Source organism: Eretmochelys imbricata, chromosome 1 (genome assembly GCF_965152235.1).
Source record: "Eretmochelys imbricata isolate rEreImb1 chromosome 1, rEreImb1.hap1, whole genome shotgun sequence".
Taxonomy (NCBI): domain Eukaryota; kingdom Metazoa; phylum Chordata; order Testudines; family Cheloniidae; genus Eretmochelys; species Eretmochelys imbricata.
This window is the reverse complement of record NC_135572.1, coordinates 242,778,963-242,802,887: the sequence shown is the minus strand read 5'-3', so window position 1 is coordinate 242,802,887 and position 23,925 is coordinate 242,778,963. Positions and strand designations below refer to the sequence as shown.

The following is a 23,925-nucleotide window of genomic DNA, read 5'->3' as shown; positions in this document are numbered from 1 at the left end:
TGTAACAAAACAGTCATTTAAGGCAGAAAAATGAGTTTCCTTGTGTTTTTTTTGCAGGGTGTGTACAGACAGTTGCAATTATAGGCCCAATATTTGGTTTTCTTTTAGGATCCCTCTGTGCCAAACTATATGTTGACATTGGCTTTGTAGACTTGGGTAAGTCAGAAAAATCATTTTTAAAAAATTGTTTACTCTATGTGTTGCGTTGAAAAGTTCTAAATCCTTCAAAGTAAATGATATGGGTATTCTAAAAAGGCAGGTTAAATTAAAAGCTTGAGGATAGTTGGCTTTGGAAGATTTTAAACTGAAAAATTATTTCCAGCATAAGAAGAATTTTTTCCTATCATAATATTGCTTAAATTAAATGAAAGATGTTAAAATACAATCCCTTGAATTCAGGAAAACCTGTCAGTAAAAAAATGTGATCTATTCTGCATGCATATTTTCAAAAATAATGGGATTTGGGATTTTTTTTAAAGACTGAATGCCTAGAGAATAAGAAAGGAACTGAATGAGGTATACAGTACTTCTCAACATGAATAAGGATGTCAGAATCTGACCCCAAAATAGGTCATATAATTAAAGCTGGTTGGAAAATGTTTATTCCCCCCTCCCCAAAGGAAATTTTTGACTTTTCAGCAAAAAAAAGAAAACAGAAAAACTGAAACTTTTTGGTCAAAACCTTTTTTCTTTGACAATGACAATTTGCTTTTCTGACAATTTCTTTTTTAATCAGTTTTTTTTAAGGTAAACTGATTCTTTCCATGAATTTTTTTGTTTGTTCAAACTCCCCCCCCCCGCCACCTCCACCCCAGTTTTCCATCCAAAAAAGTTTGGATGGAAATTTTTTGACCATCCTTAATAGACTCTTTTAGTGAATGTTTTGAATTCCTTGTCCTGACTGTACTGGGACAGGAGTGAAACAGCAATGCATAAATAACTATTATTTGTTGCTGTATTTTTGAAATCCATTCTAGTGATAAGATGATGTCCTATCAGTTGCACTGATCTTGTGAACTGCCGAACACTTGCCCCTTCGACTCTTATTGACTTAATCGGAAGTTGCTTAGCACCTGTCATGAACAGGATCAGAGTTTGAATATGAAACACTGATAGAAACACATGGCACAATTATATATTTTTAAATCCTACCAGTAGATAGATTGTTTATTTGTGTCAGTGCTGGAGAAAATACAATTGGGATTTTTATGTGATATAAATTTTGATTACATTTATCCCAAAATCACAAATTATACAGAAATATGAGAACTCAAAAGAAAAACTCCTAGTCTGCATGGGAGGTGTGGCAGCATTATGGTTATATGCCTCAATGGCAACCTTTCCGACCACTTAAGGAACAGTGTTGATAGTTTCTAAAGGGAGGTGTACTCCACAGCTGTCAGAAAAGTATTGGATGTGGGTGGGGATGGTGATTATGGAAAAAGAGATCTGGGGCTTTGTTGAAGAAATAAGAATCTCTACTGGGAGAGGTATCCTCCAAAATTTGCTTTACTCTTAAACTTTCACTAAATATGCAAATGTGTCCCTCTTTCCCCCCCTGTACCACAGACAATATAACAATTACTCACAATGATGCCAGATGGGTAGGAGCTTGGTGGCTTGGTTATTTAATAGCAGGTGTGTTAAGTGTTCTGGCTGCCATCCCATTCTGGTTCTTACCAAAGCACCTGCCAAGACCAGAAAGCAGAAAGGATTCCAGTACCTCCTCTGAGCAGTCAAAGTTCATTATTGAAGATAACAAGGAGCATCACAGATCTTATGAACAGCAAGTAAAGATACTTGAAATGGCGAAAGGCAAGTAAACACAGTTTGTTTTATAACTGTTTAGTTTTACTCCTTACCTTTCAGGCTTAACTTCTGTTTAAAGGCCTCAGAGTTGATATTGGCTTAGTGGCACCATAGGATTAAAAATATGAACAAAAGGGGCCCTCTAGTTGGTTCCTAGCCCTCATCTCCTATGGCAGTTTCTCCAGCTGGGTTTGTAACCCTGAAGTGATCCATGAGGCTGTTGGGGGAGAATTTGCAAAAAGGGTAGATCTTTCCCTGTAAAAGTTGTATGTTTAAACAAACCCAATAGAAAAGGGACCTATAACCCACCCACCTTCAAAAAATAGCCAACATTACAGAAAGTTTGCAAATCCCTGCTGTAAAATCTTGGAAACCCGTGCTGTAAAATCTTGAGGGTGAGTGCAAGCACCATGTTCAGAAAAACGAATGGGAAAATAATTGGCTTCTACTCACATGAGCACGCTCAGGCTGAACAAAATGCAGGAAAAGGCAAAGTTACGGCATCTGCTTGTATGGAAGCAGGACATACAAATATTTTATTTATAAAGACCAAACCGCACCACTTCAGTTGAACCTAATGCCCTTCCCTCTAATTTCTAGGAATTTATGTCAGCAAGTTGGCAAGAGAATTCCCAGTTATTCACTAGCAACAACTGGGATTTTGGATCAAAGTGAAATAAACCTGGGGATGTTACAACATTTTGGCTACCTAATGATAGAAGAATTGTGGTTGTTCTTTATTTAGTGAATGCATGCAACACTCATGCGCTAGAATGAGTTCCACTCATTTACATTAAGGCTAGGAACAAGCCAAGGATATAATAAACTTTGGCTAAAGCCTGAATTAAATCCCTCTGTTTGTGACAGGGAGGGGAAAAAGGTGAGAGATGGAGAAATTAATGGGGGCCTGAAAGAGCTTAGTAAATATTCTCTCTTTTATTGTCAAGCCTACCTTTTGCTGGAAATATAAAAATATTGCAAGAAAGGCTGCTTGTGTGCTTTTCCAACATGCCTCAAAAGAGGACATATGGTTCATCTAGCCCAGTATCCTGTCTTCTGACAGTGGCTAATGCCTGATGCTTCAGAGGGAATGAACAGAAGAGGCCATCATCGAATGATCCATTCCCTGTTGTCCACTCCCAGCTTCTGGCAAATAGAGGCAAGGGACACCGACAGCATGGGGTTGCATCCTTGACCATCTTGGCTAATAGCCGTTGAAGGACCTATCTTCTATGAGAATATCTAGTTCTTTTTTGAACGCTGGTATAGTTTTGGCCTTTTTTTAACCCTGTTATAGTTTAGGCCTCTGGTAATGAGTTCTACAGGTTGACTGTGCGTTATTTGAAGAAGTATTTCCTTTTGTGTGCTTTAAACCTGCTGCCTATTAATTTCATTGGGTGACCCCTAGTTCTTGTGTTATGTGAAGGAGTAAATAACACTTCCTTATTTACTTTCTCCACGCCAGTCATGATTTTATAGACCTCTATCACATCCCCCCTTGGTTGTCTCGTTTCTAAGCTGAAAAGTCCCAGTCTTTTTAATCTCTCCTCATACAAAAGCTATTCCATATCCCTAATCATTTTTGTTGCCCTTCTCTGTACTTTTTCCAATTCTAATGTATCTTTTTTGAGATGGGGTGACCAGAACTGCATGTGGTATTCAAGGTGTGGGCATACCATGGATTTATATAGAGGTGTTACGATACTTTCTGTCTTACTATCTATTCTTTTCCTAATGGTTCCTAACATTCTGTTTGCTTTTGTGACTGCTGCTGCATACTGAACAGATGTTTTCAGAGAACTATCCACAATGACTCAAGATCTTTCTTGAGTGGTAACAGCTAATTCAGATCCCATCATTTTGTATTGGGTTTATACAATACAAAATGGGATTATATTTTCCAATGTGCATTACTTTGCATGTATGAAGATTGAATTTTCTCTGCCATTTTGTTGCTCAGTCACCCAGTTTTGCGAGATCCCTTTTTAATTCTTTGCTTTGGACTTAGCTATCTTGAGTAATTTTGTCTTGCGTGCAATTTTTGCCACTTCACTGTTTACCCCTTTTTTCCAGCTCATTTATGACTATGTTGAACAGCACTGGTTCCAGCACAGACCTCTGGGGGACACCACTATTTACCTCTCTCCATTCTGAAAACTGACCATTTATTCCTACCCATTGTTTCCTGCCTTTTAATCAGTTACTGATCTGTGAGAGAACCTACCTTCCTTATCTCATGACTGTTTATTTAGCTTAAGAGCCTTTGGTGAGGGTTCTTGTCAAAGGCTTTCTGAAAGTCTAAGTACACTACATCCACCGGATCGCCCTTATTCTCATGCTTGTTGACCTCCTCAACACATTCTAATAGATTGGTGAGGCATGATTTCCCTTTACAAAAGCCAAGTTGACTCTTCTCCAACAAATCGTGTTCATCTATGTGTCTGATAATTCTGTTCTTTACTATGGTTTCAACCAATTTGCTTGGTACTGAAGATAGGCTCACTGGCCTGTAATTGCTGGGATCACCTCAGGAGCCTTTTATAAAAAATGGTGTCACATTACCTATCGTCCAGTTATTGGGTACAGAAGCTGATTTAAATGATAGGTTACATACCACATTTAGTAGTTCTGCAATTTCACATTTGAGTTCCTTCAGAACTTTTGGGTGAATACCATTTGGTCCTGGTGACTTATTACTGTTTAAATGAACATTTAAATTTATCAGTGAGAACTGGAAATCAAGGTATTGTGAAATCATCTGAAAATATTGCCTTCTCAGATCCCTGCTCTTGCATATGTGTGAGTCAAAGAGTGACAGTCTGTAGAAGCAGTTTCCACAGAAGCAGATTGAAACTTATCTAAACTTCTCTGCCCTTTAAGGTTCATCCATCTCTAAAATATATACCACAGCTGATCAAAGTAGGGATGGGGCACAGTCTAGTTAAAGCACTGGGTGGGGGAAATCACAAGATCTGGATTCTAATTCCAGCTATTCCACAGACTTGTTTTTTTGTTGGCCTTAGATTTCCAAAAGTGGTCTCTAGTTTTGGGTGCCTCAACAGTTGAATAAGACAACTTGACCCATATAGGGTCAAGCCAGTTGAAGCCAGTGGAAAGTGTGGGTGCTCAGTGCACCTGAAAAATCAGGTCCTTAGTTGTCTAAAGTTGAATACCAAAAAAAGTGAGGCACTCAAAACAAAATGCCATTTTTGAAAGTTTGTTACTCACTTCCCCCGCACCCCCATCTACCAGCAATGCTGGGGAACTGACTTCATTAATCTTTATTAAGCCTTTTGTGGTCCTTGATGGGAAGGTGAATTACAAAATAGTATTCATATTAATTATTATTTTTCCAGTTTGCTTTTCACTAACCTAGAGCATTTTCGTTTGCAGATTTCCTGCCATCAGTGAAGAACCTCTTCGGAAATCCAGTTTACTTTCTATATTTGTGTGCAAGCATCATTCAGTTCAATTCTTTAATTGGCATGGTAACATATAAACCAAAATATATTGAGCAACAGTATGGGCAATCATCTTCAAAAACAAATTTTGTTATAGGTATGTTAAGTCAACTTCTTGGTGCCTTAAAAATGGATTGCCGACTGGTAGACAGAAATGGGCAAAAAATGCTTCTGAAGACTGTACTTTCTGCTCCCCTTGTAAAATTTTAAAAAAACAGATACTGAAGATGAATCTGTTTTACCATTGGGTTTAGCACTTAATTAATTCTGAGTTTAAGTGTATGCAAGAGCTGCTGCAAGGGATTGTTGACATTTCTGGTTTACTTATCCTTCTTCCAGAAAATATAAAAGAAAAATATCAGGCAATCACAAGAAAATAACGTAAATCAGGAATTAATTTTAAAATACTTTCCGTAAATATATATTTATAAGTATTGCTCACTTCCTGACTTCCCATTCCAACAAAATGTGCATAAGTTCAGAAAGTGGGGTAGGGAGTCACTCACCACACTGGCGCCTCCTGCTGGGTGTTTCAGGATTTAGCTCAGCCCCAGCAATTGGGGCCCAGGTGGTGGTGGCTCTCCTGTCCTCACCTCCAACTGCAGACCTGTTACTGCTCCTTTCTCTTGGCTTTCTGGCACGGCCCTCCCACCATGTCACCATCTGGTTTCCCCCTCTTCCGAGGGACTCCTCTGGCAAGAGTCCAGCCACTCCTCATGGTGGCTTGCCAGTCGACAGCCAGGCCTCTCCTTCAGCGGTTAGTGTGAGGGACCCACCCCAGCCCAGGGACCCTGCAAAAAACAGCATCCTGCTGCCTCCTCCTTCCAGCTCACTGTCTCTATTCCCTGAGCCACTTCCCCACAGCCTCTGTTCCTCCAGCTCCTTTGCCCTCTTCCCAGGGCCTCAAGCCTGTAAGTCCTGGCAGGAGCCCTCTAGGAAGCCAATCTTCTCCCTAGGACTCCCTGCAGCAGACTAACCTGCTCTGGTCAGCAGGTTTTATATGGTTGGTTTTATATGGTCCAGCTAGGCCCTAATTAAGTGGTCCAGCCACCGCCCTAATTGTCTGCAGCTGTCACCCTAACTGGGTGTTTCCCCTGCAGCCACTCCTTTGGCTGCCTGCTGCTCAGCCTCCCTAGACTGGTTTTAACCTTCTCAGGCCAGTGTGGGGCAGGTGTCCCATCACAGGACCCAATCACAGAGTAGCTATAACATCTCTAGAATTTAGTTAAATAATCTAAGAAATTAGTTAAATAATGTTATTCTCAATTAATGGACCGAGATAAAGAAAACCAGCTGGGCTTCGTATTTACCTCCTGTAAAATACCTACAAATTTTAGTTATTGCATGTAAGAGAATGTTAAAAAGAAAAGAGTAAGTGATGCTGAAGTGAGCCACAGTGACATGACTCAGCATCAGGCCAGTATGTCTCTCAGTTGTCCTACTTTGCTCTTATTATAAGATACCTCTTCCTGCTGCCTTCCTGTTGGTCTGTGCTATGCTGCTTGTTCTCCAGTTCCAGATCACACCTTCCTACTGCTGACTTCATCTCCCCACCCCACCATTTCCAGGTTGTATCAATGTTATAGTGCATTCTCCATGAGACTTAAGGAAGATAACACATGTTCCCACCCATAAACTATTGCCATGCCCTATGCGGACCCTGGACCCTGCAGAGAGTCCTTGCTGGAGCTGGGGCAGCACTGTCCCTGTTCATACAGAAAGGGGTAGATCCACCAGACAAGGTATCTTTCATACACAGGTGAAGTGGGGATAATCCCTGATTATTTCATTTTATTTCACTTGTTACAGTGAGCCTGTCATGAAAAGAGTACACCAGTTGCAATGGCCTAGATATTCAGTGCTGTCCTTGTATAGACCTTGGAGGCACTTCTTCATGCACATTCTAAAGTTCGTAATTGTGTTTAACATTTGGTTGGACTCGGAGTGCAATACGGTATAATATAAAAGTATGCCATTAATCATAGTGAGTCATGGTTAAATTTGGCTGCACCTGGGATGCCCTCTGGGATATTCTCTGTAAAGCCATTACCATTCAAATTCCTGCTCAAGATCCACTTCTAGCACGATGTCTATAAGATTGTATCCACCTAATATTGCTTCGGTCAAAATCTACATTAAGGCATCTGCTGCTATGTGATTTCTCTTACTAGAGAGTCTGGAAGTTGACATGTTTGTTTTTTATTTCTCCATTTGAACTAGATATCTTATAAATAATAGCAAAGGCCATGTCCCCCAAAATTGCAGACTGCTTTATAGTCAATCATGTGTTTGTCTTAAGTATGCATGAGAATGCATCAGCTCAATGAAGGAATGTAAAGCCATGTAAAACAAAGGCCCTCATTTCTTGGCAACATCTTTAGGATGGTTTCAGAGTAGCAGCCGTGTTAGTCTGTATCCGCAAAAAGAAAAGGAGTACTTGTAGCACCTAAGAGACTAACCAATTTATTTGAGCATAAGCTTTCGTGAGCTACAGCTCACTTCATCGGATCTAATACAGAAAAAACTGTCTTCCTTTCATGGACCTCAAGACAGCATTGGTTGCACAGCATATGTGGAAAAGCCACATTGATCCATTGTGCTATGTTAATTCCTTAAAGATAGAAGTTGGAATTTCCTGACATGAGACCCCTAGAAATGTAGATAAGTAAAGGTGATGGCCAGAAAAGCATTCGAAACAATTCATATAAGCAATACAGTAGTTTGCATTGTATCATAAAGATTTTCCTAGTGCTAAGCTTTCAGCTATGTGTGAAATGATTTAGGTATAATACCCATCTAATTTCACAAAGCACTGGAACAATGCTTGGCAAAGGCTATGTGGCTCTGCCATGTTTGAAAGAGTTCTAGCTGTATGGCCATCACTATAAGGCAGATCACTGAATTCCTCCCTGCCAAAAAGCGTGGTCCAGGTAGCCAACAATGACCTTCCTGAGGATCTCTGCCTGAATTCCTTTGATAAATATCAGGATTAGCAAAGGCTGTGAGAGGGCTGAAGCATAGCAACTTCAAAACAGTTGGAAGTGTTTAAATAGTTACAGTACAAAGGTGCACTGCAGTATTCCTATTCAGCCAAAGGGGCCTGATGCATTCTTTAGGCAAAGTCTTGCTACTTTTTAAGTATTGTTTGTACCACTCCCAAAGATGAGGCTCAAACACAACGCAGTTGGACATGGTCCCTGCTCCAGAAAGCTTACCAGCTAGGGTTTAGAGCTGGCACCACAAATGAGAGCCGGCACTTTTTGTAGAACTAACAAGTTGAGAGTAGTGGGATGACAGACCTATAGAAATAAGATCATGGAGTGACTCTTTTAGCTCAGCATTATAAACACTGCTTTTTAAAAATCTTAAAGTGGGATTTTTAGAAGCACTGAGTTGTCAAATTTCTATTGCCATAGACGCCAATGGGAGTTTTATCTTTGACTTCAATGCGAGCAGAATTAGGCCCACACCAAACACTTTTGAAAATCCCACCCTTCATTAACTGTCTTCCTATAGGCTCTGGCAGAAATTAGCTTTATCTTGTTTTATACTTAATTGTTTATTACAAACTATTGATAGGCATGCTTACCTCCACTATGTTCATTTTCAAATCAGTGAATTCATACAGTTTCCTGTAAAGATGAATGTTTAAAGAAACATGCAATTCAAATATATCACAATGCTTTCTAATTCAGTGGCAAACATATAGTTTGTACAAGCTATACAGTGAAGGTATTACTTGTGTGTATGGAGTAAACCTCTGAGCAATATAGAGCTATGGAAAATATTGTCTTTTATATAATATATACCACTGTTTTCTACTGGATTGAATAAGATCTATTCTAATAATTAATGGGCCATCTAGTAGCTGTCTTCAAAGCCTGCTTTGTTTCTCATGTACAAATCAATCCAAAATATGTGAAAGAAAATGAATAAATAGGATTCTGACATACTTAAAAGCAGATACGTGGGGTTTAAAAGTTGTGAACCTTTTTTATTAAACAAATAATTTGAAATAGTTTTTTAAAAACCCCTAATGATCTCATCCCAAACATGAACTATTGTATGAATATATTTTTTAAAAAATTTGCTTCTGTTTGTAAAAACAGTTTCAGGTCAGTATCACTAGATATCAGTGTTATGTAATGGCTGTAAAATAGACAACCCTTTAAAAAGAAAAAAGACTTGATATATGGTAGTTTAGATTAGAACCGAGAAAATAATTTGCAGTGAAAAATTTAGCCAGTGGATTTCACTTTTGTTTATGTATCAATGATCTCTTATGATGTTCTCTTTACATTTTTCTTGAATGTTTTTGAAAGTATTGAATAGCTCTTTGATCTTCCGGTTTGTCTGAGCGCCGCTTGACACAGGACCCAAGTAGGTGAGCGTCAAAGATGGCCCTGTGCCACCCTTACGTTCCCCTAGTCTTGAGGCTGCCTATCTGGCCCCTGGTGTAAATTAGAGTGACCTCAGAGCTCTTCTTACTTTCACCTTGTTGCAACAAGCCCCCTAAAGGATTGTTCTGGGAGCTGGGACTGTAGTCAAGTTCAGAGGTACTCCAGTCATGCTCTAACATAACATCTATACTAGGAACTACGAGGGCATGACTTAGGGCTGGCCCCATTCCACCCTGGGGATTTCCCAATAAACCAGTTCCACTGTTAAGCTGGAGCAGAAAATCGGGAGGATCTGGCCCTTTGTCTGTTGATCGTGTGCAATCCGTTTATTGTGGTTATTCAAAATTCAAATTATGTTTTTTAAAGAGCTGGCTGAGGAGCTCACTGGACCATTAATGTTGATTTTCAATAAGTCTTGGAGCACTGGGGAAGTTCCAGAAGATCAGAAGAAAGATAATGTTGTGCCAGTTTTTAAAAAAGGGTAAATGGGACCACCTGGGTAATTATGGGCCTGTCAGTCAGACATCAATCCTGGGGAAAATAATGAGCTGGCTGATATGGGATTCAATAACTAACTAGAATTAAAGGAGGATAATGTAATTACTACAAGTAAATATGGGTTTATGGAAAATAGATCCTGTCACACTCACTTTAACTTTTTTTGGATGAGATTACAAGTTTGGTTGATAAAAGTAATAGTGTTAACGTAATATACTTAGACTTCTATAAGTTATTTGACTTGGTACCGCGTGACAATTTGATTAAAAAACTAGGACAATATAAAATTAAAATAGCACACATTAAATGGATTAAAAGCTAGCTAACTGATGGGTCTCAAAATAAAACTTTAAAAGGGGAACCATCATTGAGTGTATCTGTTTCCAGTGGGGTCCTGAAAAGATTGGTTTTTGGCCCTACGACATTTAATATTTTTATCAGTGACCAGGAAGAAAACATAAAATCATCGCTGATGAAGTTTTCAGATGATACAAAAACTGGGGGGAGTGTTAAATAATGAAGAGGACAGGTCACTTAATACAGAGCAATCTGGATTGCTTGGTAAACTGGGTACGAGCAAACAGTGTGTGTTTTAATACAGCTAAATGTAAATGTTGGAACAAAGAATGTAGATCATACTTTCAGGATGGGAGACTCTATCCTGGGAAGCAGAGACTCTGAAGAGATTTGGGGGTTGTGGTGGATAATCAGCTCAACATGAGCTGAACAGTGTAACAATGTGGCCAAAAGAGCTAATGCCATCTTGGGATGCATAAACAGAGGATTTTTGAGTAGGAATAGAGAGGTTATTTTACCTCTGTATTTGGCACTGGTGTAACTACTGCTGGAATATTGTGTCCGGTTCTGCCCACAATTCAAGAAGGATGTTGACAAATTGGAGAGGGTTTAGAGAAAAGACAGGAGACTGATTAAAGGATTAGAAATATGATACACTCAAGGAGCTCAATCTATTTAGCTTAAAAAAGAGAAGGTGAAGGTGTGCCTTGATTATAGTCTATAAGTACTTACATGGGGATAAATACTTAATGATGAGCTCTTCAATCTAACAGAGACATGTATAACATGATCCAATGGCTGGAAGTTGAAGCTAGACAAATTCAGACTGGAATTAGGGCATAATTTTTAACAATGAGAGTAATTAACCATTGGTACTGTTTAGAAAGATTCATGGTGGATTCTCCATTACTGACAATTTTTGAATTAAGATTGGAATTACTTTGGGGAAGTTCTATGGCTTGGGTAATACAGGAGGTCAGTGTCAATGATCATAATGGTCCCTTCTGGCCTTAGACTCTATGAATCTGGAGTATCCATTTAACCATACCTCCTTTTGTCACACTGCTGGGTTCCTATTATAGAAATCTCTGATCTGCCATACAGAATCAGATACTGGATTTTTTTCCTTCTAAAACTAGGCAGTCCAAAATAAGCATGGACATCACAGTGATGTGTTTCTATAGTATACACCGGACCCTCGCTAGAACGCGCGTCTATATAACACAAATTCAGATGTAACGCAGTCGCTGCCATGGATCCCAAAATTAAGCATAGTATAATTTTTTTGAATTTTAAGTGATCTTGGTGTTCATTACCTTATCATTCATACAAGATCATTGGAGGAAAGACACATATACTGTATCACAGTCTGACGAGGAATTTGACTTAGAGGGATTTACAAAGGAGGAAGTTGGAAGAACAGACATGGAGTGGATGCAGGAGCTGTCCCAGCAACTGTCCGGGCTTGGGGTAACTGTTCTGCCACAAAATATTGAGTCCACGATTGTGTACGTTACTGAGTTAGCCTGCTAAAAAAGCATCAACGTAATATTTCTATAAGATTTTCCCCCGGGCAGAACTCCCCAAGGTATGTACGAGTTTTTTGTTCTACCATCATCGCCATGCATGTGTGTAGTTGCATCACCGAAATAATTTAGTCAAGTCCCTAAGATGATTGCTGTAGGCCTAGAACGCCATACAAATGTAATGTAATAAAAATGTATTTATCTTTAGAAAAATGTCGGGCAAAAGGAAGGCTTACTCAGTGAGGGAGAAATTGGACGCTATTGAATGTCTTAGAAATGGCGAAACCCAGGCAAAGATTAGCTACGATATTGGCATTAATGAGTCCACCTTTCGTGGATGGCTAAAGAATGCTGACAAGCTTGGAACTTACATGCATAACCTGGATGAAGAGCATGGCCTTCAAAGAAAACGAGCCCTTTTAGCGAATGATGCCGATCTTGATTCTGCGGTGTACATGTGGTTTGTGCGAGAACAGCAGAAAGGCATTCCAATCGCTGGTCCGCTTATAGCCATGCAAGCGGAAAAATTTGACCAGGAACTTAATGGCAAATTCAGCAATTTTAAGGGGAGTTCAGGTTGGCTATGGCAATTTCAGAAAAGACTTGGAATCTCTCAGATTACAGTTTCAGGAGAAAAACGCTCTGCTGACGCCAACGCCGTGCAATCGTATCCTGCGAAGCTGAGGGAAATTTTACAGGCAGAGGGTTACTCGGAGAAACAGGTTTACAATGCAGATGAAATAGGAATTTATTATAAAATGTTGCCCGATAAAACCCTGGATGTCAGAACAGATGAACGTAAGAAAGAAGGATATAAACAGGCAAAAGATCACCTTTCTTTATTGTTTTGTGTGAATGCAACAGGCAAGCATAAATTAAAACCATTGTGCATTGGAAAGTCTTGCATGCCTCAGTGCTTTCATCATGTAAATGTGAATTGCCTGCCATTTTCTTTCAAGAACTCCAAAAATTCCTGGATGACAAGTGAGATTTTTGAACAATGGTTTTTCACCAAATTTCTCCCTTCAGTGCGAAAGCATTTGTGGGCAAAATGCTTAGAAGAAAAGACCATTCTTTTACTAGACAACTGTCCAGCGGATCCTCCAGCTGAAAGACTCAGAACCTGTGACAGTAAAATACAGGTTGAATACTTAGCTAAAAACACAACTTCCAAAATCCAGCCGCTTGATCAAAGTGTTATCACCATTTTTAAGCAGCACTATCAGCAGAACTTGGTATGACAAATGATAGAAAGCGAGTTGTCTGTCACTGATTTTCTGAAGAAGTTTACTATAAAAGGCTTCTTTTACATTGGTGGTGATTCCCGGAATTTATTACGCTTTGAAACAATAAACTGCTGTTGGATGGTGGGACTGAGAGAGTCATTTGGCCACCTGCTCCTGGAAGAAAATGAAGAAAGCAGATCACAGTCTGACGAGGAATTCGACTTCGAGGGATTTACAGAGGAGGAAGTTGGAAGAACAGACATGGAGTGGATGCAGGAGCTGTCCCAGCAACTGTCTGGGCTTGGGGTAGCTGTTCTGCCACAAAATATCGAGTCCTGGATAAGAAGCGACGATGAAGCAGAAGAATTTAATGGATGACCAAATGCTTCAGGCCGTACCACCAAACAACATTCCAGAAGCTGAAGAATTGGCCTTCGCCGAGGAAGAAGAAGAGGGAGATGAAGTGGACGTCATTCCAACGTCAGCTGTGACGGTAGCCGGCTTAGAGACTGCTTTGAGACGGTTTGAGACGCAAGACGTTGAGCCTATAAAAATTATGCAGCTACGTAGTCTTTTGCAGTTTGCTAAGCGGAAGCAGCACAGCAGCAAGAAGCAAAAGCAACTCACCGACTTTTTAAAGAAAAACTAGACTAGTTTATTGTCATGTCTACTTTAAATCTCTAATAAAGCAACACTTTTTTTTCTCGTTTATTGTTTCCTTCAAGCATGAGTTTATTTTCTAAGGTTTTCTATACTTTATGGATGTGAAGGTAATTAGCGCTACAAAAATTTCTATATACATATTTATATATACAGTGTAAATAAATGTGTCTATGGCATTCCATATGCGAAGATAGATGTTTCTCTATGGCATTCCATACGCGAAGATGGAAGTTCATGGCACCTGAAAGCGGACAATCGAAACAAAGCACACAAAGCATTTAACTGAATTTATTAAAATCGCTTCCGTTTCAAAATGCAATTTCCACCGACGCCTGTGGTGAGTACTGTGTCTTGTAGACTCGTTTTTCACGACAGTTCCGAGTTTTGATGCTATCATTAGCCTGCTATAGCTTGCAAATACACAACAACATATACCTGTACTGAAATTTCAGTCACAAAAATATAATTTCATTTTAATGCGGTCCCCGCTATAACACGGTACTTGGCATGGATCCCAAATCGCGTGTTCTAGTGAGAGTCTGGTGTATTTAGTTATCTGTTAAGGTGTCTTCTAGTAACGTCCTGTTATGAAGTTATCAAGTTTTACATTATACAAAGTTTAGCATGGACTGGGGTCCATATGCATTACAGAAACAGAAATATAATAATAATTAATAATTAATAACTAGTAGCCATCTAGCACTTTACATCAGATGGAATGTAAAAGCCTACTGAAACTCTGATTTAACAGTCTGTGTTGCATTCCATTGGCATGTTGATTTTGCACCATAAATGAATCAATTTGCAAGAAAATAATAATCAGTGAGTAGCTGATGCCGTACAATTTTGATGTTAAAGTTGCAGCTGTAGTTGCGGGGGGTTGTCATTCAGACAGTTGCCAAATGTTCATTTTGTGGGCTCCCTTAGCTAATCTGATGGGGCATAGCGGTCCTCCTACTTAAAGTTTATGTGTATACTAATTCTTCTCATTTGTTTGTAGGTCTCATCAACATTCCTGCTGTGGCCTTTGGGATATTCTCAGGAGGACTGATCATGAAAAAATTCAGGATTAATGTTTTGGGGGCTGCAAGGCTGTCCTTGGGATCATCCTTCTTTGGTTACCTCTTGCTACTTTCATTATTTGCAATGGGCTGTGAGAACTCAGACGTGGCAGGACTGACTGTGTCTTATGAAGGGTATGTTGGAAAGTGCAACGTTGAGTGCAAAGTTCCATTTTAAAGCAACCTGCTTCCTCAAGGTATTCACATTTTCTGTGAATATACTCACCTGGGATCTACTCCAAAGCAACCAAAGTCTTTCCATTGACTTCAGTGGGATTTGGAGCAGAGCCCAGAATCCCTCTGTAATTGTTTTTAGCGCCCAAGCCCTTATTATTCTCGATGCAGGTTATTCCTGTGTAGATGTATCGAAATTCATGACATTTCCTGTGAATTCTCTGATTGGGGAATAGAGCTGTGCTGCTTCTCACAAAAAGCTAGGGGTCCCACCCCTTTTAATCCACAGATCCCTGGAGAGCTGAAGAGCAAAACGAGCCAAGAGGCATCTGTATCGGTGTTCCTTGCTTCTGTGTGCTGCTGAATACCCCTGGCCTCTGGACATGCCAGCTGTAGGGGTCCCCCAGCAGGACCACTGTAGAAATCCCTTCAAGGTGGAGATTTTAAACTGCGGAGGGTGAAATAGTGCAAGTTACTCGACACTCTGAGTGAAATCCTGACCTCACTGAAGTAAATGGAAGTTTTGTCACTGACTTCAATGGGGCCAAGATTTCACACTCTGTCTGCAATAATCTATACCAGTTTCCCCAACAGGTTTCGATAGACGAATCCAATTGAACTTGACTAGTTGTCACTCCCATCCTCCTTGAAACTCTGCTGATTCCCCACCTCTGAGAGCCCTCCATGGGGCAAAGATGGAAAGGGTCAGCACAGTACGTGGAAGTGGCTGCATTCCCACTTTTCACACCATTGCAGTTGAGTTCTGCAGGCACAAGCTTCCTTATGCTTGTGGCAGCAGAGGTGACCACAGGGATTTTTCTAGATGGGCTTTCTGTGCTGGCTTCTGCAGCCACTCCATGAGTGATGCTCCCATTGAGGTCAAAGGAAGGTCTGTAGATCGAGTGGCTGCAGGGTCAGGTCCTCAACTTAGATCAATCCATCTGTGATCACTTTCCCACCTCTTTTTCAATAGCTTTTCGGTAGGGATGATTTTCCCCCTTTGCCATCAGAGTGACCAATGTTCTGAGTGTTTGGGTCCAATTTTGTTTAATTGCATTGTGCCCCAGATGTATCAGATGAATATTTTAGAAAATAAAAATAATCTGTCAGGAGATACACATTGTTAAACACTTGTTAACAATGGCCCTTTACTAAAACATATGCTGTATTTTAATAGGCATGGCATATTGTAGAATACTGTTTGGTAGCAGAGAGGAAACATTTGTAAAGGGAAATGGAAAGAAAACATTTCAGTAGACTAAAGATACAAGGCCACACTCAGGTGCATCTTCCTGAAAATATAACTCAGGGTTTGAAGACATTTCTGCTTGAAGCTGCTGAAAAACAGCATTTCATTTTGTTTCTGCGGTTTGTTTTGTTTTTTGTCAGAACGAAACAGGTCTCTAGCTATGAACAAACCCTCTTTTCTGAGTGCAATTCAGGATGCATATGTTCAAAAAGTGAATGGGATCCTATATGTGGGGAAAATGGAATCACCTATGTGTCGGCTTGTCTTGCTGGTTGCAAAACATCCAATGGAAGCGGAAAAACCACTGTAAGAAACTTTTCTATCACAATTTATGGTGCTTTGGTCTGTCTTAGCCTCGCTAGCTCTGTTATAGTAATTGAATTGCAATTCTTTTTAAAGTAGGTATCTATGAGTTTCCTTAAGTTTCTTGGGTTTCAGCAATGCGCTACAGAAGATTAGAACTTTCTAGGGTATGCTTTTGTGTTTTCGTGGAAAATGTTCTGCTTTTCATAAATTGAAAATGTAATCGTATTTGGGAAAAAAAATTATTTTTGAGTTGTCAAAACCATTATCAGTTTGGGGGGTTTAAACAAAAACCTGAAATATTTTGTCAGTAATTGGACATTTCTTTGGAAATTTCTGTTTCAAGAAAAAAGACTTTTTTAAAGCAAAAACCATAACTTTTCAATGGAAGACTTTTGACTAACTCTAGTTTTGGACTGCACACAGATTTTGACTGTCCAAGGGTCTGGAAAAATACAGTGTACAATATCGTAACATTTTAGGTGGTCATTTTCCCTTACTCCTCTGCTATACTTAGCAATCTCAATAAACATACACTTCTACCTGCTATATTCCAGGTATTTTATAATTGCAGCTGTTTGGGAATTACAGCATCTCCATCAAGAAGCTCCTCAGCAGTGATGGGAGCATGTCAAAAAGGAAAGGAATGTCCAAAAATGTTTCTGTATTTTCTGGTAATATCAGTCATCACTTCATATACTTTGTCAATAGGTGGTACACCTGGATACATATTACTTCTAAGGTAAATAGAGATCATTTTTTTTCATATTGGCAAATGTTTTCAAGGTGATATTAAAATCCATTTTCTGTCTTCATTCATAATCTTGGGTGTCCTTTCTGACAAATCTTAAAGGTAGCGGAAAGAGATTTCAGAATGTTTTTTAACCATTAAAAAGCATCCTGACAAAATTGTGTATAGCAATATAAATGCTACCAGCTAAGCTACATTGTGCTTCTGATTAGATTATACAAATAGCTTCATATTTATGTTTATCATCAGAGTACATATGCTCACTTTGTTGTAAAAAATAATACTCTGGGCTTGAGTCTCATGTACACTAAGGCCACTTCTTATAGCTCTGGTCATGGAAACTTACATAACTTTAAATGCCCTTTAAACTGCCAGAATGGTAGCAAATGACCTTAGTGTACATGAGACTCAAGCCTTGTGTGTATGCATAGTTAGTCAAATTTTCATAGGTACTGAATACCCACAAATGCCATTGATTTAAATGTGTGTGTGTATGTATTAAATAATTACAAAAGAACCTAGAACTAGGATCAAACTAGAAGCTGAAAATTCACTCAGATCCTCTCCTTAGGATTCATGACAAATGAGTAATTCCATATTATCAGTTAAAAATCTTTTAAGTAACATTACAAAAGTAGAATTTATCTGAATTTTTTTAATTGTATCAATAACTGCCTTTCACAGAGACAGTCATATGTAATAGTGGGCCAGTGGCACCATGACTTATCCAGTACTGAATAGAGGCTTGCAAGCTAATTTTCAGAAAATATATGGGGGATATAATATGACTTGTGTATAATCTTGATTGGTTCAGTTTCAGTCTGCTCTCTCTGACTTCCAAGAACCTACATTTTAGGCATCAATCTCAGTGCCTCTTGGAAAGCTTTCCTCTTCAGTTCCTTTGACCATACTCCCTTCAGCTTCCCTTGCCTAGCTTCCAAAATGCAAAAAAAAATAACATCTAGGTAACAGAGTGCGGCGGGTGTCAGATTGTATTTCAAGTTGTCCCAACTTTTGAAACTCATCTGACATAGAGCCTTTGTCATTGCAAGAGTTAAAGTATCATCCTGGACAGACAGTGCTAAAGCTGGAAATACTCTGAATATCGGGCTTTATGCAAAAATGGCACCATGAGATACTGAAGTAACATAATTTCAAGTGTGATTCTAGCATAATCCCAGAAATACCAGTATTTTTCCAGTGGAATACTGGAGCTCACAAGAGAACTACTTCAAACCCTAATGGTTTCTTTTGTTGCAGGAAATAACTTTGGCAAAGAACAATCTTATCAGAATATATTTGAGTTCTCCTTACTCATGCAAGTTGTCCCTCTTCAGTTAATGCAACCACTCACTTGAGTTATGACTGCCCATACAAGTGAGGGGTTTATGACTCATGCTTTTGCCTGAAATCTTGATGTATTGATGATTTCAGGTTCAATATCACTAAGACCCTGTCTATTCTTGTTCTGTTTGTTTGCACCAGTTTCGTTTCAAACCAGGGTGAGCTGCCTCAGTACAAACCCCTTCTTGCAGCAGGACAGCACATCTAAGAGGGGAGTTTGCATTTGTGTAGCAACACCAAGTGCAAAAAATTCCCAGTACAGAACGAGCACTGGTCATTGTTGGAATGAGTATAGGAAATGTAAAAGCTCAGCGTAATAAATTATTAAGCCATCATTTAAATTTTCAACTCAAAGGCATCTATATTTCTTATCTGAAGAAGATAGAACTCCCTGTGTTGAAGTCGGTTGAAGTTGCCTGGACTCCACACACCTAGAGATTTGCTACCATGTGATTTCTCCAATTTCAATTATCTATATGGAGCAGTTTTGAAATGCTTTCAGCAATAATTACAAATTTTTTTAAAAAAACCTTTTCATTATATAAATCAAAAGATAAAACTTGATACACAAAACTTTGTTTGCATATAATTTGTAAACAGAAAAATGGATTATATTTATTTAAAAAAAATCAGTTAATTTAGTCAATTTATTGTGAGCCAGATTCTGATGCCCTCACTCTGTGAGTAATTCCATTGAAACCCATGGGACTAATTGCAAACTACTCAACATTGGTAAGGGCATCAGAATCTGGCCCCTAGAAAATTAACAAAATGAATGAATTTTAAAAAATAAATCAGTTCATTTGTCTGTTCATGAATCATTTCCAAACACATTTGAATTTTTATGAACTTGCTCATTACTGTGAAAATCATTCAATGATTGGCTTTCCAAGAAATTTTTTGTAAACAAAAATGAGCTTATGTTCACAGAATGCGAATATGTGCACTTTAGAAACAAAATTACTGCCCAAGTGAATTTGCAGTTTTCACTCAAGCAACCGTTTTGCCAATGATTTTTTTTTTTTTTTTTGGCATTTTCAGCCAACTCTAACATTAAAAGTTGGTTCTGGTACTCGGTACAAACTGGCAGAAATATGAAATGTGAGATCCAAATGTGCCATATGAATGCAGAAGCTAAATCCCTACAAGACTTTAAGATTTAGTGACATTTACTTCAAGGGTGTACAAGATTAAAATCAGTGAAATGTGCTTATGCCCAGTGACTGATTCATATATTGTAGTATTCCTTTAAAGGTATTAGGCTAATTAGGATTGCCAAAGGACTTTAGAAACTATTGAAGGTATGTGGCATTAATGAAATGCAAACGGGAGTAATTTAAGTAAAGGCATGCTATTAATAGAGGGCTATTAAGTGAAGAAGGGTCCCCTAAGTCATCTCTGAATGGACTGGCTTTCAGTGCATGGGGAAATATAGCTTCTATTGCGGAGCTGATATACAAATGCTCTGATGAAATTTTCAGTCAAATTGGAGCAACTCCTTAGTATAAGGAATAATTTAAATAAAGGAGCAATTTAAATATAAAGACGCAGATTTCAGATACCAAATCTCTCTTTCTTGGTTTCCAGCATCTGAATGTATTAATTTTATTTGTAGATGGGGCTTGATTCACTATTTCTTTGAACCTTTGTGTCATCATTTACACCAGTGTAAAGTGAGTGTAAAAATATGAGATTATTCTGATCTATTAATGTTACACCTACTTTTGTACTGGTGTAAATGACTGCACAAGGGCAGGGCATTTGAGAATCAGGCCTATAAATGTGGTTGCTAAGAAATTCTTTTGACTTTGGATACTTCTCAGTTATGTTTTTGATGCAGGCTTTTTGTGTACTTTTGAGCGTTAGTTAAATAGATGGAGGGCCAGGTTATCATTTACACTAAGGCTTCTTGACACTGCTGTGGCCGTCTAAAGGGGCCTGAAAGTAGTCAGTCAGAGCAGTGTAAATGATGGGTCGTAGTGTAAATGAGAATCTTCTGAAGAGGCTTTAAAATTCTTTTAAAATACCCATTGAAGGGATGACTTCCTGGAATGTCTTTTCAAGACACTAGGTGACTGTTTCTTGCGGTATGTCATTGCTGCCATCCTTAGATAATAGTCTGGAAATGGTTTTGAGGAAAATAATGAGTCTTCGTAGGTGACTTTGCCCATAGTTGTGGGGAAAGGGATTAATCCTACAAGGAGTTAAACAGTTCCTGAGTGGGTCTGAGCACCACAACCCTTGATTTCAGTGGAATTTGTGTGTTCTTCTTAGCTTTCAGGAGGCACCCAGTACCTTGTAGGATTAAACTCCAAAACATTTTATTTATCCACAGTACAGATTTAGCTTCAGCCTTCTTTTTGAGCTACATATGCTTAACAGGATGGCCAAGACATTAATAAATTGTATTATTAACTATCATTAACACGAGGAAATACATGTATCAGGTAGAGCAAAGCACTTTGACACATGCCTAATTTTAAGCACATCAATAGTCCTATTGATTTCAGTGGGACTATTCATATGCTTAAAGTTAAGCCTGTGCTTAAGGTCTTTGCGGGTTCCAGGTCAGAATGTTTGTTTGCTATGTATGTATGGGCATGACCCTGCAGTCCTTGTGACTGCAAAACTCATTTACTTACACCAGAGCTATGTCCATACTACTAGCCATCACAATGTTGAGACAAAAGGCTTTTAAAATGCTTGGCTGTGTGTTTGCAGAACTAATTTTCCCCACGCTGTGTGAGTAACTCCTAGAAGTTGTTTCAGTTTGAAGATGCACTGCTGTCTTCTTGAAATTTCCTGTTGACGTTAGACGTTAGGAATTCCTAAGCCTGATTTTCATGCCATCCCATTAAATTCATGCCTGTTGCAGTGTCAGTGTAATCAATGGCATTACCTCAAAGTAAAACTGTCATAACTGAGTGGAAAGTCGAGGCCTTCCCCTTGTAATTAGTGCTTTATTTCACCTTAACAATCATTTCTTTTTTTTTTTAAGATGTATCAAACCACAACTCAAATCTTTTGCGCTAGGCATTTATACTTTGGCAATAAGAGTTCTTGGTAAGTTTGGTTATGCATTTCATCTCATTTGGGTACATTGTAGTACTGTATCATATTGTTAATAAATATATACAATTAATGATATTTTATGCAAAAGTCACGTTAATGCTCTTTGTTTGTTTAATACTTAAAGCAGGAGTCCCAGCCCCAGTATATTTTGGAGTGTCAATAGACACCACTTGCCTGAAATGGGGAAGCAAAAGGTGTGGGGGAAGAGGAGCGTGCAGACTATATGATTCTAATGCATTTAGGTAAGAGATCTGGTGAATTCATTCTTTCAGCTCACATATTTTAACTATGTTTACACACTGAGGGCTAGAGCTGGTAGAAAATTACCGGTCAAAACTTTTTTGGATGGACAGTTGGGTTTTTAATTAAACAAAAATTATCATGGAAGGTATCTGCTTTTCTTGAAAGCAAAACCCAAAAACCAGAAAAGTGTGTGTGTGGCGGGGGGGGGGGGGGAGGAAATGATGGAAAATCAAAAATCTTTTGGCTTGGGGCTATTTGGGACTGAAACTTTTCAGTTTGGGGCACTTTGTGACTGGTATTTATTCAGTCCCCCCTCTTTTTTATAGAAAGTTTAAATTTTCTTCAGAAACATCTCTTTCTCCCCCTTCCCCCTCCCCCCCAGTTTTTTTTCCTACTAGCTCTAGTGCAGACCAGACTCTGGTAGCTAATTGCTGCTGCGCATTGGGACAATTCAGAGCTGGATCACAACAAGGCATTATGACCAGGGAGCCACAAAAGCCTGTAACAAGGTGTGCTAGCTCTTTAAGGACCAGCCTAAGTTCAGTACAAGTACTGATTTCTTCCTAGGACGGTGACATTCTCAGAGATGTTCTATGGAACAACATCTAGGAGTTAGAGACTAGAACAGCAAGACATGCTGGGAAATGGGGTTGGCATATAATAGTCTCCTCCTTTCTGGTAAAAAGGAGACCTGGAGGAAACAGGGCTGCTGCTAGGTCTCACAACTGAGGAGACAAGAAGTTAGGTAAGGAGTAAGTCCTGTTTTGAATAGTCCTATGGGAAAAAAGAGAAAGATTAGGAACCTGGCTGGACTCCATTTTCATTTGGGGACTCCAGGTGTTTCTGTAAAACAGTAACAAATAATTATAATAGTTCATAATTATTCATAATAAATGCCTGCGTCACAGAAATGCCAGTCTTGTTGGTATCTCTGATGAAACTGCTAAGGCTTGAATTGGCTGCTGAAGAGTTGTAAACGTTCCTCTTGCCTTTAAAAATGGTCTCTCCAGAAACTTCCCTCGCTCTCTCCCACTGAAGGACATTGGTAGATTCAGTGTGTGGGAAGCTCATACTGCCACTGCCTATGCTGTACCTGATATATGGCTAAAACTCAGGGTGTTAAACAGCACCTTGTATGAACACCATATTCATTCAGTTTTACCAATTTTATCGGAATTATAAATGACTCCCTTTTGCAGAATTCTTTCAGATGTACCTGAGGCATTAATTGTGTATTACCTTTATGGAAGACTGATTGAGGTTCTTTTTTTATAGATACATATATTTGGGATTAACCGTGGTGTTGGGCACCATGTCCATTTTCTTGAGTATTGCGGTCCTTTTCGTCTTAAAGAAAAGATACGTTCCACAAGACGAAAACATCGCAGCCAATGGAGGGAGAGGAATGGTCTCGGTACAAACCAGGAAAGATAATTTTGTCAATAGCGACTATTTAATTCAGACAACCTACTGGCCAGAAAAGGAAACTCGACTTTAGGAAAATTGATTTTTTCCGGGGGATTTTGACTAGCAGGGGAGTTCCATATAGAAATCCATCCTAAGTGAACATGTTTGAGTGGGTGGATGTAATTGAGCATCCATTTTGAAAATGTTCACCTTTATCCAAGTTTGACTGTAAAAAATCTTCTTAGAATGTGTATAGGTCTGAAAATACAGTTCAACATTTGTCTTAAAAATATGGGGTGAAATTCACTCTTCTCCACACAAAACCCAGGTAACGGACTCTTTGCAGGGAATTAAGTGGGTGTTCTGGAGATGCCGTTCACTTCTTAACCTGAAGACAGGCAGTATGGCTGCCGCAGAGATCCTCCTCAGCAACTCTTCTAG

General features: G+C 39.0%; 1 protein-coding gene across 2 annotated transcripts in view; it reads left to right on the top strand.

The window, feature by feature from the left end:
• The window catches only part of SLCO1C1 (solute carrier organic anion transporter family member 1C1), a 37,840-nt gene extending 14,265 nt beyond the window's left edge, over positions 1–23,575 (top strand). For both annotated transcript variants that reach the window (XM_077807481.1, XM_077807480.1), the window contains 9 exons: positions 58–156; positions 1,570–1,815; positions 5,203–5,367; positions 14,881–15,076; positions 16,505–16,670; positions 17,225–17,409; positions 21,761–21,825; positions 21,959–22,076; positions 23,353–23,575. In XM_077807481.1, coding sequence (XP_077663607.1) covers positions 58–156; positions 1,570–1,815; positions 5,203–5,367; positions 14,881–15,076; positions 16,505–16,670; positions 17,225–17,409; positions 21,761–21,825; positions 21,959–22,076; positions 23,353–23,575 — 1,463 coding nt within the window. The remainder of the gene's footprint in view (positions 1–57; positions 157–1,569; positions 1,816–5,202; positions 5,368–14,880; positions 15,077–16,504; positions 16,671–17,224; positions 17,410–21,760; positions 21,826–21,958; positions 22,077–23,352) is intronic.
• Positions 23,576–23,925: the final 350 nt, after the last annotated feature.